This window comes from Aricia agestis, chromosome 6, assembly GCF_905147365.1.
Source record: "Aricia agestis chromosome 6, ilAriAges1.1, whole genome shotgun sequence".
NCBI classification, from domain to species: Eukaryota; Metazoa; Arthropoda; class Insecta; order Lepidoptera; family Lycaenidae; genus Aricia; species Aricia agestis.
The window spans coordinates 18,735,554-18,752,137 of record NC_056411.1 but is presented as its reverse complement, the minus strand read 5'-3'; the positions used below and the strand labels follow the sequence as shown (position 1 = coordinate 18,752,137).

The 16,584-nt window shown below is 33.5% G+C and overlaps 2 protein-coding genes across 3 annotated transcripts in view; one reads left to right on the top strand and one right to left on the bottom strand.

Moving 5' to 3' along the window:
* LOC121728469 (GPI transamidase component PIG-S) overlaps positions 1-13,408 on the bottom strand; it is a 46,360-nt gene extending 32,952 nt beyond the window's left edge. Inside the window, exon 1 of the mRNA XM_042116661.1 lies at positions 13,243-13,408. Coding sequence (XP_041972595.1) covers positions 13,243-13,276 — 34 coding nt within the window. The 5' untranslated portion in view covers positions 13,277-13,408. The remainder of the gene's footprint in view (positions 1-13,242) is intronic.
* The window catches only part of LOC121728468 (protein I'm not dead yet), a 39,171-nt gene that overhangs the window by 10,629 nt on the left and 11,958 nt on the right, over positions 1-16,584 (top strand). The window contains exons 2-5 of one of the 2 annotated variants that reach the window (XM_042116659.1): positions 14,607-14,715; positions 15,009-15,174; positions 15,553-15,818; positions 16,466-16,580. In XM_042116659.1, coding sequence (XP_041972593.1) covers positions 14,675-14,715; positions 15,009-15,174; positions 15,553-15,818; positions 16,466-16,580 — 588 coding nt within the window. In that variant the 5' untranslated portion in view covers positions 14,607-14,674. The remainder of the gene's footprint in view (positions 1-14,606; positions 14,716-15,008; positions 15,175-15,552; positions 15,819-16,465; positions 16,581-16,584) is intronic. The other variant, XM_042116660.1, reaches the window with a different exon arrangement.

Sequence of the window (16,584 nt, the reverse complement as noted above, 5' to 3'; positions counted from 1 at the left end):
GAAAACGCATGCTCTAATTGCGGTTAATGACATTAAAATTGATGGTCTGGACACTGCAATAGCTTTTGTAAATGCAAACTACTATTCAATACTGTTTAAAAAACATAAGGTTATATGACAATACATCAATACTGTTTAATAAAATAAATTATTTAAAAAGAACGAAACAAGACCTAATCTCGAAATCGCATCCATGTTTTAATTGATACGACTCTTGCTTACGAGTTTCATGCCAGGATGAATAGAAGGTTACAGAGAAAAATGTAGAAGGAGAAAGTGGATTATAAAATGCAGTCGGAAGCATAATATTTTATGATTTATGAATTAATGTTAAACTTGATGCCACATGCCTCTGACTGCATTTTATAGTCCACTTTTTCTTCCACATTTTTCTCTTCTATTCATCCTGGCATGAAACTCGAACAAGAATTAAACTATCACATTTTAATAATCTGTAGATAACAAAACAAATAATAATGAAGATTTATAAAACCTCTTAACGTATATTGCATCAAATAATTTGTAATTGAGCATTGATAGGCCGGATTAAACAATGGTTTGACTGGAACAACAAAACTCTACAAGTAGTTAGTGCGGAAAACCTTATCAGTTAACCAATATCCGTTAATTCGTGATAACTAACGCATTTAGTTGCCACAAATTATGAATTGTGACAAATGTAAATAACAGCAAATGAATTATGGAGGAACCTTTGATATATTTATTTTTTGGACTTATTCTATAAATTGAACGTATAAGATACGAAGAAATAAATGTCATATTGTGTAAGTGTTTTGAAAATGCTCTAAATAGTAGGTCTTTCTGCATTATTGATAAGCAATTGTTAACATAGAAGGCCATTTTTTTCGCTCAGCCTAGAGGACACAGGACCAATATATCCATACCAATATTATAAATGCGGAAGTGCCTGTTAGCTCTTCACACCCAAACCGCTGAAGAGATTTTGCTTACATTTGGTATTTAGATTTTAGATACTTTGAGTCAGGAAAGGCCTTATGATGCTTTTATCCCGGAAATATAAATAGTTCCAGCTGCAGCGCAATAAAAGAATTTTGGCGCAACGAAGTCGCGGGAATCATCTAGTAAAAAATATATAAAGGTGTTAGCGTAATGATTAACGACTAATGAATAAAGCCGACGATGACACTAATTATGAAAAAATGCTTTGTAATCAAAACAATGAAGCAGAACATAAAGCACACGCTCTAAAAACAGGTTTCTTACGCGGAAACAGTCCTTGACCAAGTATAGACGGCATAATGGGCAGACGAATTCTTGGACATGTGTGGCAGCCGGCAGGACATTTTGTGTACATTTCGTGTAGCATAATATCAAACCAGTTTTTAATTATTATTGTATTGTAGTGACCTATTGGAATGTCTCTTTGAAGTAATCTTACAGAATATTTAACAAAAACATTAAGATTTAGGTCCTAAATATCTTTTACGCACCTTTTTGGAGTAGGTTAGAAAAAAGTAATGTTTTGTCCATAGATATAAGATGGATCTCGCGCGCGCGAGACCAATCATTTTTCTAAGGTTTTGTCCTACTTTAAATGGCCATGGATAAAATGGTTTGATCCAGATCTTTTATATTTCCATTATGTTTCCCAATGATGTAGAAATTCGTCAAACATATTTTACAGTTTTCATAAATCATCGACGTATGATGAATTGTTTTACTTACGTTATTCTTTTGAACAAAAAATTGTTTCCAATTGTTACGTCATATATCACATGATCAGCTGAGTCTATTCTTAATTTAAAAAAGCAAACAGCGTATGTTTACGCACATCTGTGATCCGATCAACCTTCAGTTTATTTCTGGGATGGTTTTAGGCGCCTTTCCGCTCGTTGGGTATCCCAATTCCCAATTTAACCTCGAGTTAAAAGCGGAATGTCGGAAAGAAAGTAACCTCGCTCTCGTAGCAATTGTGAATTTTAGGAATCAAGGAAAAACATCGTAAACTTCATTCTGGTATCATCCGATTTTCACAGAAAATTGCGTAGGACTTTAATTTCACACATACTTATTAAAGTATTCTTTTGTAGTTTGTGTTTAAAGTCACATTGGAAAATCTGCTGCCTCTAGAGTTGAATTGAAAATTCTAAGAAATCCTTTACATCTTTTGTTCAGAAGTCCGATTCTTATACTACACGTGCTCGAGAGTCAGCGAGTTGGTATGAGAATTAAGGTAGGAATTAGGAAAATAGGATCCCCGGACTGATCAGCTATTAAGCTAGATATACTTTCTGCAATACTGGTACTCCCAAGCAAAACAGCGAATATTTCAATCAATAGATGAATTCATAGCATCGCAGCTGCGGATCGGACAGACCAGTATAAATAGATCCCCAGTAGATGGAGCTATAAAAATTCCCAGGAATAAGTCGGAGTCCAAGGTGAAAGAGTTACGTAATATGACGCGGGTCAGCCTGGACTGGGGGCGCGGTTTTGCGTCAAACATTTGAATTGCTAAAATTCAGGGTTACCAACATCAACTGCGTAGACGCAGCTGCTTAATATTCGGTATTCAAAATATTTTATAGTTTCTTGTGCGGTTTTGCCATGGTCTAATAACTAATTTAATAGTTGGGACTTGGGTTAAAAGCTATGTATTTCCATCTCACTCGTTTTTCGTACTAATGAAAGAAAGGTCATGGCATTTGGATAAGTGATTTTTGCTAACGGACGTTAGCACCAATTCAGATTGTTATAATCTTGCATAATATCAAGATTATCTCTGTCAACGTTGTAATTTATTGTTCTAATGAGCTGTAAGAATTATTATGCATCCTTTGCTTTTTGTGCGAAAATATGAACAATTTCATGACCATTTTCAATTAAACTATCTTTATACAAATTATTACTAGTTTTACACATCGCAGACGATGAGCAGACAATCCATGTGGCTTTCACTTACAGCGCGTTATTAATAAAACTAGCTGTTGCCCGCGACTTCGTCCGCGTGGACTTCAGTTTATAAAGCGCGATGTCAACAAAATTGGTGTCAAAAGCTTTTATAAAAAAACCCTGGTACCTCTTAAATCAATACAGCTGTGCAGTGTGCACACAATAAGTATTTCTTTTTTTTATATTAAACTTTATATTTTATGCCAAATTTTAAAGCTTATTTAGCCCCCCAATTACACAACTTTACCCATAAACTATTTATCATTGATAGGTTTAAGGTTACGTCACTGCACAGATAAAGTACTGAGTTTTTTAATACCGTAGAATAGATATAACAATCGAAAAAAATCGAAACTTAAATGTAAGATGATACCACCTCTTATAGAAAAACTTTTGAGCAAGCGTCAGCGCGATATAGAAGACGCACGGCGCCATCTATTATGACTTTTTGGAACTAACTTAATTTGAACAAATTTACGCATTTTCACCCCCTGACAACCCTTTTTTCCAGTAAAAAAGTAGCCTTTGTCCTTTTTCAGGCTTTAGACTATCTGTATACAAAATTTCATTACAATCGGTTCGGTAGTTTTGGCGTTTGGCGTGAAAGCGAGACTGACAGACAGACAGACAGAGATACTTTCGCATTTATAATATTAGTATAGATTATGTGCACACTGCACAGCTGTTTTTGGGTATTTTGATTAATTAAGGGCCGCGCTACACCGGAATGGCAGCGGCGAGGCGAGCACTTTCAGCGCCAGAGGAGTACCACTTACCAGGGTTTTAAAAAGTTTTTAAATTTGACACAAATTTTGTTGACACCGCGCGCTATAAACTAAAGTCCACGCGGACGAAGTCGCGGGCAACAGCTAGTAACTAATAAGTATGATTAGTTCTATGTTACAATGAAGTAAAAAATAAAACCCCATCTGTTGAATCGTATTAGAACTAAAATGTTCATTACATCGATATATTTCTGGATTTTTTATAATATTATACATAAAATATATTTAAGTAAAAAATAAAACGCCATCTGTTTTCATATATTAGAATTAAAATGTTGATTGCATTGATATATTTTCTGGATGGAATATAGGCCAACACTTGAACTCCTTTATTTTAGAGCGCCTTCTGTTGTCAACTTGTCACATATATTAGAAATGCAGTAGGAGTTCTATAAGATAAGATAGATTGATTATTATTATACCAAGTGATAATAGTATTAAACATAATATTCTAACGTTTTAAAAACTATAAACAAAAACATAATAACTAATAAGTATGATTAGTTCTGTTACAATGAAGTAAAAAATAAAACGCCATCTGTTGAATCGTATTAGAACTAAAATGTTCATTGCATCGATATATTTCTGGATTTTTTATAATATTATACATAAAATATATTTAAGATTTTTGAAATATTATTTTAATATACATCCAAGACCCAGGAACATTGAAAACTTTTTGTTCCGCCTGCGGGACTCGAACCCAGGACCCCCGGGATGAGCGCTGGCCACGCGCAATGCGAATTAATTTTCATCGATATTTTCATGGAAATAAGATATTTTCCCACAAAAATTCAAAATGTAGCCTATGTCCTTTCTCAGACTCTAGAATAACTGTGTACAAAATTTCATTGCAATCGGTTCAGTAGTTTTGGCGTGAAAGCGAGACAGACAGACAGACAGAGATACTTTCGCATTTATAATATTAGTATGGATTAGTATGGATTTCAAAGTATTTCAGTTGGTTAAAGATTATGTAATATACTTAATAACTAATAAAACATAGCCACGGGAATATTCCTTGCGTATTTTATAGTGGAATAAAAAATCACAATGACAATCACGTCCATGAAACACAATAACGATTGTCTTCGTAGATATAATACGTGCTACGGAGTACCGGAACCGGACTATGGACTAAGGTAGATCTAAATTCTAAAGGGACGGCATATGCGCAGGAGAAATAAAGCTCCCTTATAGGGAAACCATCACATTATGAGTTGAGAGAAAAAATTATACTTACTAACGCCATTCGTAGCAAATTTTTGTATTCAGACAGTAAAGTTGGTAAAGTCAAGGATCCGAAACGACATTTCTTCAACATTTCTTTTGTTTCCACGAATGATTTAACAAAATGACTGCATTTAGAGGTTTAGTATTTAAATACTAAGTACTACATTTAAAGGTAAACCTAGACGTGAAAACCAACAAACATCGAAACCAGCACACAGCACAGGTGAAGAGTCAATTATTCTCGAAATACAGACCACAAAAACAATTGGCCGAACATTTTGAATAATTTATGATGAATTTTAAAACACACAATTGCTTTGAAAATGAAAATACTTTGTAGCAGTATAAAAACCCGTAGGTTCTAAGAACAGCTGTTAATCAATAAAGAGGTCGTTTGACAATCTAGGACTTTAGATCAAGTCTAGATCAAGGTTCCTACCAGGTGCTATGGAAGCCCTAATTGAGGTCTCTAGTATCTAGCTTGAGACTAATGTTAGGTTTTGCTAGATTTCACAATTATTATTAGCTACACACACAGTACACTTTATTAATGAACATTTAAGCTCTAAAACTAATAAGTATTATGCTAAAGAGCTTTCTTTAAATGCGCTAATCTCATGAACTAGGACCGATTTTTATGCAATTTGACATAGATATAGAGTAGACCACGTGTCTTCTACACAGGCTTCTATTGTGCGGTACACATGTGCGGTTCCTGTGGAATTCCTTAATTACGCGACCAGAGATGTGAAAATATAACTATCGAGTCAAAATAAGTGAATCGTGTTTTCCGTTAAGCAAATATTAGATAATTATAAAATGAATAAATAAATCTCAATTTCATTTAAGTCAATCGTCTTCCGGGATCGTAATTCGTAATACTTATTAGAAAACCCAGCAAAATTCGGCAGCCCGCTCTTAATATCTAATTATTTCTTTACATCGGGTACATGATACCTAAGACGTTTCAGTTTCAAGAAAAATTTAAATTATTAAAATAGCCAGAATTTACTTACTACAAATAATGTTACAGCGGGCGTTAAAAAACTTAAGATCCATTTAAATATTTTAATTCCTAAATTACATAGGTAATAAAAATAGCTTTATTATTTTAGATCCTTTTGAACGTAAAATAAAAGTACAAAGTTCCATCTGTATTTGTGCTGCCAAAACCACTGTCAAGTGTCAACATAATAAGGTGTTAATGAATAACGCCCGCGCCTATGTCTTTGTCAATTTATATGGTAACGCGCTAAAAATGTGAACCATGACGTCTTAAAATAAATCTAAAATCATGATTTTGTTAGTCAAAGGCCAAGGCCCTTATGGTTTTACAAAAAATTCGTAATATGTGCTTTCTTAATATATTTTGACTTCGAAGTGGAAATTTTGTAAGGCTCTATAAAACGCTTAACATCTTAAAAATATCTCATTTGTACACCAAGCGCTTATTTTTTGGTCTGAAACTAAACCTTTTATCTCTTTAAAATCTATTAATTATACATTTTTACTTTGGAACTTGGAACCATGGATTTGCTGGTTAGTTAATAAAGCAAATCATTTTCATAACGACCTCATTAGGAAAACTTTATTGGAAATCTCCTAACACTATTAACTTTATTCATGTTTTATCTATACAAACAACATTAGACTTTGTCACAGAATAGATAATAGTACAACTATGTGTTGCTAGACTCTAGAGTTACGTATGCGGAAATTTTTAATTAATTATTATCATTTAGTAATGATAATAATTAATTTAAAATTTCCGTCCCCCCTTAATAATGTAGAATACTCCATAATAGTCCATAAACCATATCACGGCAAATGTACGGTTCCTGCTAGATAAACGAAGTTTTATGAGTAACGTTGCTAATACTGATTACAGTTAGTAGTACGGTTAACGAATGACTCAAAAGAGGGGGTACAATGCGTGAGCGGGAACCTAAGCGATTTCTGCTGAAACTTATTTAGGGTGACTAGCGGCCCGGCCCGGCTTCGCACGGGTGGACATTGGTTTTTAAATTATTTTTTTTAAATAAAGGTAGTCAATCTTTAAGTTAAGCAGAACATAAAAATAGTTTACATTATTTTGCCTACAACTACTATATTATAATTATTATGTACATATTATAACACATTTTTATTGTATTTTTTTTTTATTTTTATATTTTAAGTGTTATGTTTGATTATTTTATCCTTACCTGCAGAAGATACTATTATTTATAATATTTTGCAATTTCTTCATGTTTTTTTTTTGTTTAAAATATTTTATGTTTTTTTTTGTAGTTTTATGCTTTATTATTTTATGCTTACCTACATCTACTATTATATACATTTTGAAATTTTCTATTTGTTTTTGTATAAAGTATTTTTGTTGTACTTTTGCGCTTTATGTTTTTTTACACCATACTTCTTTTTGCGTAAAAGATTCCATTAAAATTGGGTTAAAGCTTCCCTGTAAACGATATTTGATGTTGTTTTATTTTGTGGCAGCAAAATAAATTGATTATCAGCAGCTCCAACTCGGGATAGGCCAACGTATAGTTGACCATGAGTAAAACATTCTTTTCGTAGGTCGATGCCTACTAATTTGAAAGTTTGACCTTGGGACTTGTTAATAGTCAATGCGAAAGATATTTTTACCGGAAATTGAAGCCGTTTAAATGGGATTGGCAGATCAGTTGGAATCATCGGTATCCTCGGTATATGAGCTAGTTGACCAGCTGCTGGGCCGGTGATAATGGTAGCTACAATTAAATTGTCCTTTAATTCTTTAATAAGCAGCCTTGTCCCATTGCACATATTTGGTGGGCATAAATTTCTCAAAAGCATGATTGGAATTCCGATTTTTAACGTCAGTTCGTGTGGTGGAAGTCCAGAAGGATTCAGCGAATTTAAAAACTCCTCTGGTAAGTACTAATACCTGCTGATAAGTAGTTTGGCATGGTTTGTACCAGCGCAACGTTACTATTGCATATTTTTAGATTAAAAAGTAGTTATTGTAAGATAATAATAATTGTAGTAGTCAGACATACGATATCGCGGACTTTTACGTTGATATTAATGTCCTCTATAAGACTATAGTACATCACTTTGCGATAAGTAAGTATAGTCTATAATTTATAAAGCATAAGCAAGAAGGAATATTTTGGTAGATTTTTCACACAATTATTAACACTTAATACCTCCCTTTTTTCTCTCATTAAATATAGCCTATATTCAGCAGAAATAGTGTGGATTAAAAAATATGCATTAATACTTCCATCGTGCATCGGCATCGTGGGTATCGCAGACACAATAGATCTTCAATTGTTATGCTGGCAGCCGGCTGCCGCTATTGGAGATTTATAGTTAAAGAAATTAATTAATTATAATAGCAATCAAAAATAATAGTCATTCAAAACTTATTTTAAAAAGTTCTAAAAATATTACTTTCGTAGTCATAACTTTTAAAGCTTTTTTGAAATTAGGATTATAATAATGAAGCACGATAGTCTATATCAAATCAATAAAGCAGCACCCGGCTGTCGCATAACTATTGAAAATCTATTGTGTCTGCGATTCCCACGATCGAGGTAATATTTACGTGGACTCTCCGGGCGAGTCTGTGGCACTGATAATTAAATCTCTCCCCTACCGCACGCACACCCGCGCATCGCGCCTTGACGCCCAATTCGCAACGTGCAGCAGAAATCGTAATATTTTAATTTCGCCATAACATTAAAACCAAACGTCCAATTTTAATCATTCAAAGACCAAATATTATCTACATTAACTGTACTTAGTGATGAAATAATTTATTTTGATAAGGGTCAATAGCATGATTTAAATAAACGCATTTAAATATAGTCCAAAAAAAAATCTAGATTTTTTAATAAAAAAATGGTTATTGTGCCTCACTCAACATAGATAGGTATAGTGTGTCGCGGACTTTTTTGTAGATATTTAAAAGATCTATAATTACTTAGAACATTTTATGCCTCTATCTTTTATAGTTTAGGCAGCGTACGCAAAATAAGTAACTTTTCTGGTTGATTTTTTAAACCTTGCGTCCGAAAATCCCAAATATCTTACGGAACCTTATATTTTTCCAAAATAAAAATTAGCCTATGTTCAGCAGAAATAATGCAGGATTCCAATGGTAAAAGAATTTTTCAAATCGGTCCAGTAGTTTCGGAGCCTATTCGACTCAAACAAACAAACAAACAAACAAACAAACAAAAAATCAAATCTTTCCTCTTTATAATAGTAGTGTAGATTAGGCACAAAACATACTAAAAGTCCTGACATCTAGGAGGGCTCACCTCCTAGACGTCGGGACTTTTAGGACTTACTTTTAGGACGAAAGGAATATTTAAAAATAAAGATTTTTTTAATTTTTACTTTTCCTGAGCGTGTAGTTCGAAAACGGATGAGAATTTGCAAAAACTGTAAAGAATCTAATTTATAGAGAATTTAATAAGCTTTAATTTCATCATATAATACTTTTTGCTACAACGCATCGTTTTTTAGTTATTGGCGAAAAATAAAAAAATGAGATCTTTGTCCCCCTTCCCTCCGGCTCACCTAGACGTCAGGACTTTTAGTATGTTTTGTCCTCAACCACCCTGAATAAGTTCCTGCAGAAATCGCTTAGGTTCCCGTTCACGCATTCTACAACTACTTTGTTGACTGAGCTATAGTGTTTGTTCAGACAAGAAACATCATTTTGCTTCCAAACAGTGGCGGATTTACCAATAGGCTAAGTAGGCTGGAGCCTAGGGCGGCATATTTAGAGGGGCGGCAAATTTTGCTCCATTTTTTATCTTACAGAAATAAAAAATCCCACCAAAACATTTCTTGTAAAATATTGCCGAGACGACCACTTATAGTTTACGGTTTACCCTGTGAAAAAGGTCTGAAAATATGAGGTCTCATGTAGAGCCAAGCTTCTGAATCTACAAGGCCTAACTCTAACCCTAACTTAAACAAATTCTACATACCAGGAAATATGTATGGCTTCGCCGTTTCGCTACCGCACAAGGTGACACCTTGTGTGGTCGTCTCAGCAAAAATTTTCAAAAAATGGTTTTGGTGGGATATGATTGTGAACTAAACTAACGTATTGAATTTCAAAGGTCAGTTATAGGGGCGGCAAACAATTGAAAAGCCTACAGGCGGCAAATTTGTAAATCCGCCACTGCTTCCAAAAACAGTGTTTAATATTAACACAGTTGTTACTTTAACTATACCATATTATTTTACAATATTATTGAGTTTTCGCCACTGCCCACTTGTCGCAGCCACGACACTCAATCTTACCCGTGAGAACCCATTTTGTTTACAAAACGATGTAACTTTCATACATTATTGCCATCAGAGTGTAAACAATTACCTGTAATTTGTAGCAGTATTATGAACAATGAAATTTAAAAATTATATTAGAAACCTCAATATGATTTTTGAAGACCTATCCAATATCCCCATAGATACCCCAGACGCATAGGTATATTATATTATTATCTTATATACTTATAAAAATGGATTTTCAAATATGTTAGTCGCGCTAAAACTCGAAAACGGCTGAACGGATCGGGCTGATTTTAGTCTTAAAATATTCGTAGAAGTCCAGGGAAGGTTTTAAAGTGACACGAAGTTTACCGGGACAGCTAGTATACTTATAAAAATGGATTTTCAAATGTGTTAGTCGCGCTAAAACTCGAAAACGGCTGAACGGATTGGGCTGATTTTAGTCTTAAAATATTCGTAGAAGTCCAGGGAAGGTTTTAAAGTGACACGAAGTTCACCGGGACAGCTAGTATACTTATAAAAATGGATTTTCAAATGTGTTAGTCGCGCTAAAACTCGAAAACGGCTGAACGGATTGGGCTGATTTTAGTCTTAAAATATTCGTAGAAGTCCAGGAAAGGTTTTAAAGTGACACGAAGTTCAGCTAGCATGATATATTTTTTTGTTTCAGTTGTTATAATATTATTTTTTTCCATTTTTGTATCAAAATCTTAATGCGGTTCACAGACATATATACATCTATAGTATAGCTCTTTTAGTTTCGGAGAAAAGTGGCTGTGACATACGGACAGACAGACAGACAGACATGACGAATCTATAAGGGTTCCGAATTTTGCCATTTGGCTACGGGAACCCTAAAAATTACCATTCTGTAGGATATTTTATTTACTTCCACACTTGATACCGAGTGACATAATAATCAACATGGATTTACGTGGAATGAGGTAATTACAAGTTAGTTTCAGCTACATTTTCCGTCTGGGCTAACCCCTTGTTTCTATGGCTTCACTCATATGCGTCATCGTGAATGGTTTATGGCGAAAACGAATGTTAGATTCAAACAACTATGTAATATGTATTTAGTATACATTATATATTATAGTAAGCTGTATGACTACTATGGAAATATATTTAAGATTTATTATTGAATGGTTAGAAAAATAATGATATAAGTATTTTTTAAATTACACAACTAATATCACGCATAACACATCATATCGTATTTTATATTTGTGCCATATTGTAATGCTTACTTAGAAGTTTTGATTCATTAAATATTGCGTAACATCAATGATGCTAAATCAACAAATCATTGTATTGTTAACATAGGGTTGCCATCACCTTTATTGCCGTCGCCGGTCTAGCACGACAAAAATCCCGGACATTTGGTCGAAATATGGCTATTTCCCCCGACACCCATTAAAAACTATTTACTTTTTACGTCCCAATTTTTTCAACAAAAATTTGTAAAAATGTGATTAACGTCCTTGATTTTGATCAAAGAAAAAAGAAATTGTGTGTGCTTAGCGAGTTTTTATCTTTCGTTTATTGCTGCCTGGCCTAAAAGTTGGATTTCAAAAGTCTCTGGATTTCACCCGGACACTTTTCAAAAACCCGGCCGGACGGTCCCCGGACGCCCTTCAAACTAGGAGAAATCCGGGAAATCCGGATGCATGGCAACCCTGTGTTAACAACACATTAATTTAAATAAAAGCAAGCAATTGTGCCATATAAAATGTAGGTCAACGCAAGGTACTTTATGTATGTAGAGTAATAAGAGATTTTAGCTCTTCACTATTCAAAGAAATATAGCTCAAACAAACCAACAGCACACAATGTTTCTTAGTAGTTTAAAAGTATCTCCTTGTATCATATTTTTTAAATGATTGGTAGGACTTGTAATGTTAAATATTGCATAATACATATTTATTAAGTCCTCTTTTTGTAAGTATAACTCAACCAGTTCAAAAAGTTGCCAAGACACCATACTGTACTTCAACCCAACTCACCACAGGCCATGGAAATGTAAGCTATATCGTTAGGACATCCAGTTGACAACTAGTTGTCGACTAGTTGTTCGCAAGTTAGTAAATAACTCCTACTTGACACTACATAAAGCTGAGAATTCAATGCCAAACTGAGTTGGGTTGGCATTGAGTTGGTGTAATGTGCAAAAACCATACCTTAACTTAACAGAGTGTATGATAATATTTATAATGACATCGATTTAATACTTTACATTGTAAGATCATTCACGTGCAAGTTGCAATACAATATTCAGTAATCTATATCCTAGATATCAATTAATACTTATTAAGATTATGTAATATGAGAGTGTTATATGAGTCAATTAAACTGCACTTTGTCATTATAATAGAATAGCAGTACAATACAATATTATTGTAGAAACACTAAGATCATAATTAAACACTAGCTAAGCACAAAACATAAAAAACATAGCCATTAGTCATGTTTTTAAAGAAAGGGGTCTAACACTTTTGAATGAAATGGTTGTACCATGTTAAGGCTATACATTTAAATACATTTATACCATCCAACTGATAATGACATAAACAAAAGGAAGGGATGTATGCTTTGAAAACCTTAACATGCATGCAAAAAAATATGAAGACTAAATTATATGTATGTAGAAAGTCAATTTGCTTCAATAATAATAAAAGTTGTTACTGAATTTTAGAGGTTATATTGTAATCTTTAAAAATATACCATTCTGTTAAGACTAAAAAGAAATGATACAATTAAAATTCAAATATAAGCGTAAAATAATTAAAATAAAATATTTGCCGTCAGTAAAATGTTATAAAATGGTTATAAATTGTATAAAATCTATGATAAGATAACACTTTAAGATATTAATATTTTCTCAATGATAGAGTAGCTTCTTAGTAATAATAAGAGGAAAACTACTTTTTCATCATTCTTTTTCCAGTTTAAGAAGTACATAAACAAAATTTTACGTAAAATTGAAGTTACATACCATCGGCCTCCGACTTTACTTCCTCTTTATTCATTTTTAGAACGGAATCCTTGAATTTTTTTATAAATTATTTACTCCTTTCAAAAACATTCAAAATATAAAAACCGTTTCACTTTATTTACAGAAATATGTATATACTCTTTAAATTTATTTCGAGAATTTATTTTTGTTTACATGGAGTTTGACACACAGATGACAGAATACATAAACACAAATGTCATATTGTTTTTTTCTTATTATGGCACTTCGGCTATTTAACCATATTGTTTTGGAGGGAACACAAAATAGCACGTTTCTGGATATTGTATCACTTTTAACTTTCCTATACTTGTGAGTTGTGCGCGATAACGAATATCTAATGATTAATATCCTACAATAATATTAAAAAACCCAGTTAACACAATTTTAGGAAAATAATTTATAAACACAACATCACTCTTTCACATTCCCGGCAAAACTCCAATATTATATTATTGTATTTTTTTCAATGAATAAGGAAACAGATGGAAGCGACATAACTACAAAAAAGTGTGGCCGGCGCCATATTGCCAAGAACTAAACATGGCGGTCTATAGTGATGGGACACTTGGTTGATATTTGTCGAGGATATCGATGAGATGTTATAAGTGATCTATTAAGGTTAAAATCTTTTTTAAGGTCTATATGATCAGATTCTTCACCTTATATTTTTTAAATTCGATAAAAAAGTACATCACTAAACGTCATATCTACTAATTTCTATGTTGATTAAATATCGAAAATCAAGCCATGTTATATTCTATTCTATCACAAATCTTATATTTTTTAACTAAATTAGCACATACGAAGTCAAGCCATCAGTAAAATAACAAAAATTTTAGTAAAAATATGAACGTACCGATCCAAGGACAAACTTTTTTAATTTTCTTCACTTTTTGACAGACTATAAATTAATTTAAAAAAAAGCAAATTGATCGAAAAATTTGACCGATATATCGATATTTTTTTTCGCGATATTCGATATATCGATATTAATATTTTTTCAAATATCGATGTATATTTATCGATATTTGATTATATAAATATATCGATATTTTCTTTCAATTTCGACATCCCTATAATACGACACTTTGACAGTTTATGTACCTCGGAGAACCGGAACATAAAGTGGCGGACCGGCCACAGTACTTTGATTTGGTAGAGACCATTATGCCGCGTCCACTTATAAAAGTCAATGATTTTTTTCGAAAGGATACTGACAGAAGAGCTTTTAATTACCTATAACTCAAAAAGTATTGAAAGAATACAAATCAAACAGCTTAATAATAATTACCTAGGTTTTCAAATTTCAACGACAAAATTTAATAAAACTGTTTTCTTTGCAGTTGCAGGTAGTCGAGAATGAGATAAGAAGAGAGCCTTACAAGTTGAAAAGTCTAATTATAGGAGAAAAATGTCTAGCACCATTGAAAATGGAGTTGGGGAAGAAGGACGGTAAGAATAAAATATTTTATTATTATAATTAACAATTTAGTACAATTGATACGAACAATAATTATTATCATTGACGTAATATGTTCACATCATAGTTTTATAATTTTTTAAAATCTCATCGAATTATTTATTTTCATTGAAACGACCAAAGAAACGACAAGAGATGGCGCTGATGACAGGTTCTAAATATTTTCAAAAACCAACAAAAACTTAATTTTATTTTAAATATCAAATTTCCATTCGATTGTAGGAATGACATCGTGAATAATTAGGTTTATAAACTTTTGTTTCAGGGGCACAACATACTACTTCTCAAAGGGGTCCAGCGCCACATTTGTACAAAGACTCAGTTTATTCTTCTCCATTTACTGGAAATCTATTTTAGTCGTCATCACCCCAATTTTGCTACTGCCTATACCCATTTTATACACAGATCCCACCGACAAAGATTATGCAAATGTAAGTATCTAACTACGTATTAATTGTTAATGTATTAATAGCCATCATTCATCAATATTTTCTGCTCTATGGGATGACATGAAACAAGGACGCTTCGCGGGTGGCCGCACCGGGCACACGCTTACGAAGGGAACGCCCTTAGGGTAGCTGCTCAGAGCCACGGAGTAGCTAGAGCTCACGCGTTCTCGCGACTCGGCAACGGGAAGACAAAGAGTCCGACGGGCTTTAGTGGGTAGAGCTGCGGTCACTTACCATCCTTAAGTCAATGCATTTCCCGTCGCAAAAAATAAATAAATAAGGGTAGCCGCTCATTTGCAAGGGATCGTTTTGATCTATCTCAAATTAAAGGCCTCATTAAATTTCTTAATCATTTTGTAGGCTTTCAAATGTATGTACGTGGTCCTCATCATGGCTACATACTGGGTGCTGGAGCTTCTACCCTTACCGGTCACGTCGATGCTGCCCATCGTTCTGTTCCCGACGCTGGGCATCCTGAATTCGGACAAAGTGTGCGCAGCTTACATGAAGGAGACAAACATGATGTTCATGGGTGGTCTCATGATTGCCGCCGGAGTCCAACACTCGAAGTTGCCGAAGAGAGTCGCGCTGTGGACTGTACAAGTCGTCGGCTGCTCGCATAGACGGTAAATGATAGAGTTAAAATAAATGCTCGTCTTGCACCTAAAGTTAATGAGGTGTCAAAAGTATATCAACTTTAATAAGGTCTTGCTGCTGCTTTTCTTCAGGCCAACCGCCAGAGATTCCAGAATATTATGAGTTTGGCTTGAAAAATCTTTTTCTATTGTAAAAAAATGTAATTTGTTTTAAATTGCTAGAGAGATCCAGGATGATTTATATTTTATATTATAATAGGTTTATTCTAAACTTAATCATTTTTTTTAAAGTAGTATTCGAATATTGATATGTACGTGATACTGCTATGAGGTGGAGAAGTATTTACAATACCGTTACTATTAATTATACAGGTGGTGTAACAAAAATAAGTGATAAATGATAATACTTTAGGGTGTGTACGTGTTCCTTGTAGTAGAGTGTAGAGTTCTCTGTGAAAGTAGCAGCGCTGAAAGACCAACATTTTTTTTCACTTCTGTATGGGGAAACTCGTGACGCTCGGGCCCTTGCCCATACAAAAGTGAAAAAAAAAAACGTTTTTCAGCGCTGCTACTTTCCCAATGAACTCTCTACAAGGAACACGTACACACCCTAAAGTATTATCACTTATTTTTGTTACACACTGTATACATATTATACCTACTATTGTTTTCTACAGACTCAACTTGGGCCTAACATTTGTCACTATGTTCATTTCGATGTGGGTGTCTAATGCTGCAGCTACAACGATGATGGTTCCTATCGTCGAAGCTATTCTAGAAGTTTTTGAACAGGTAA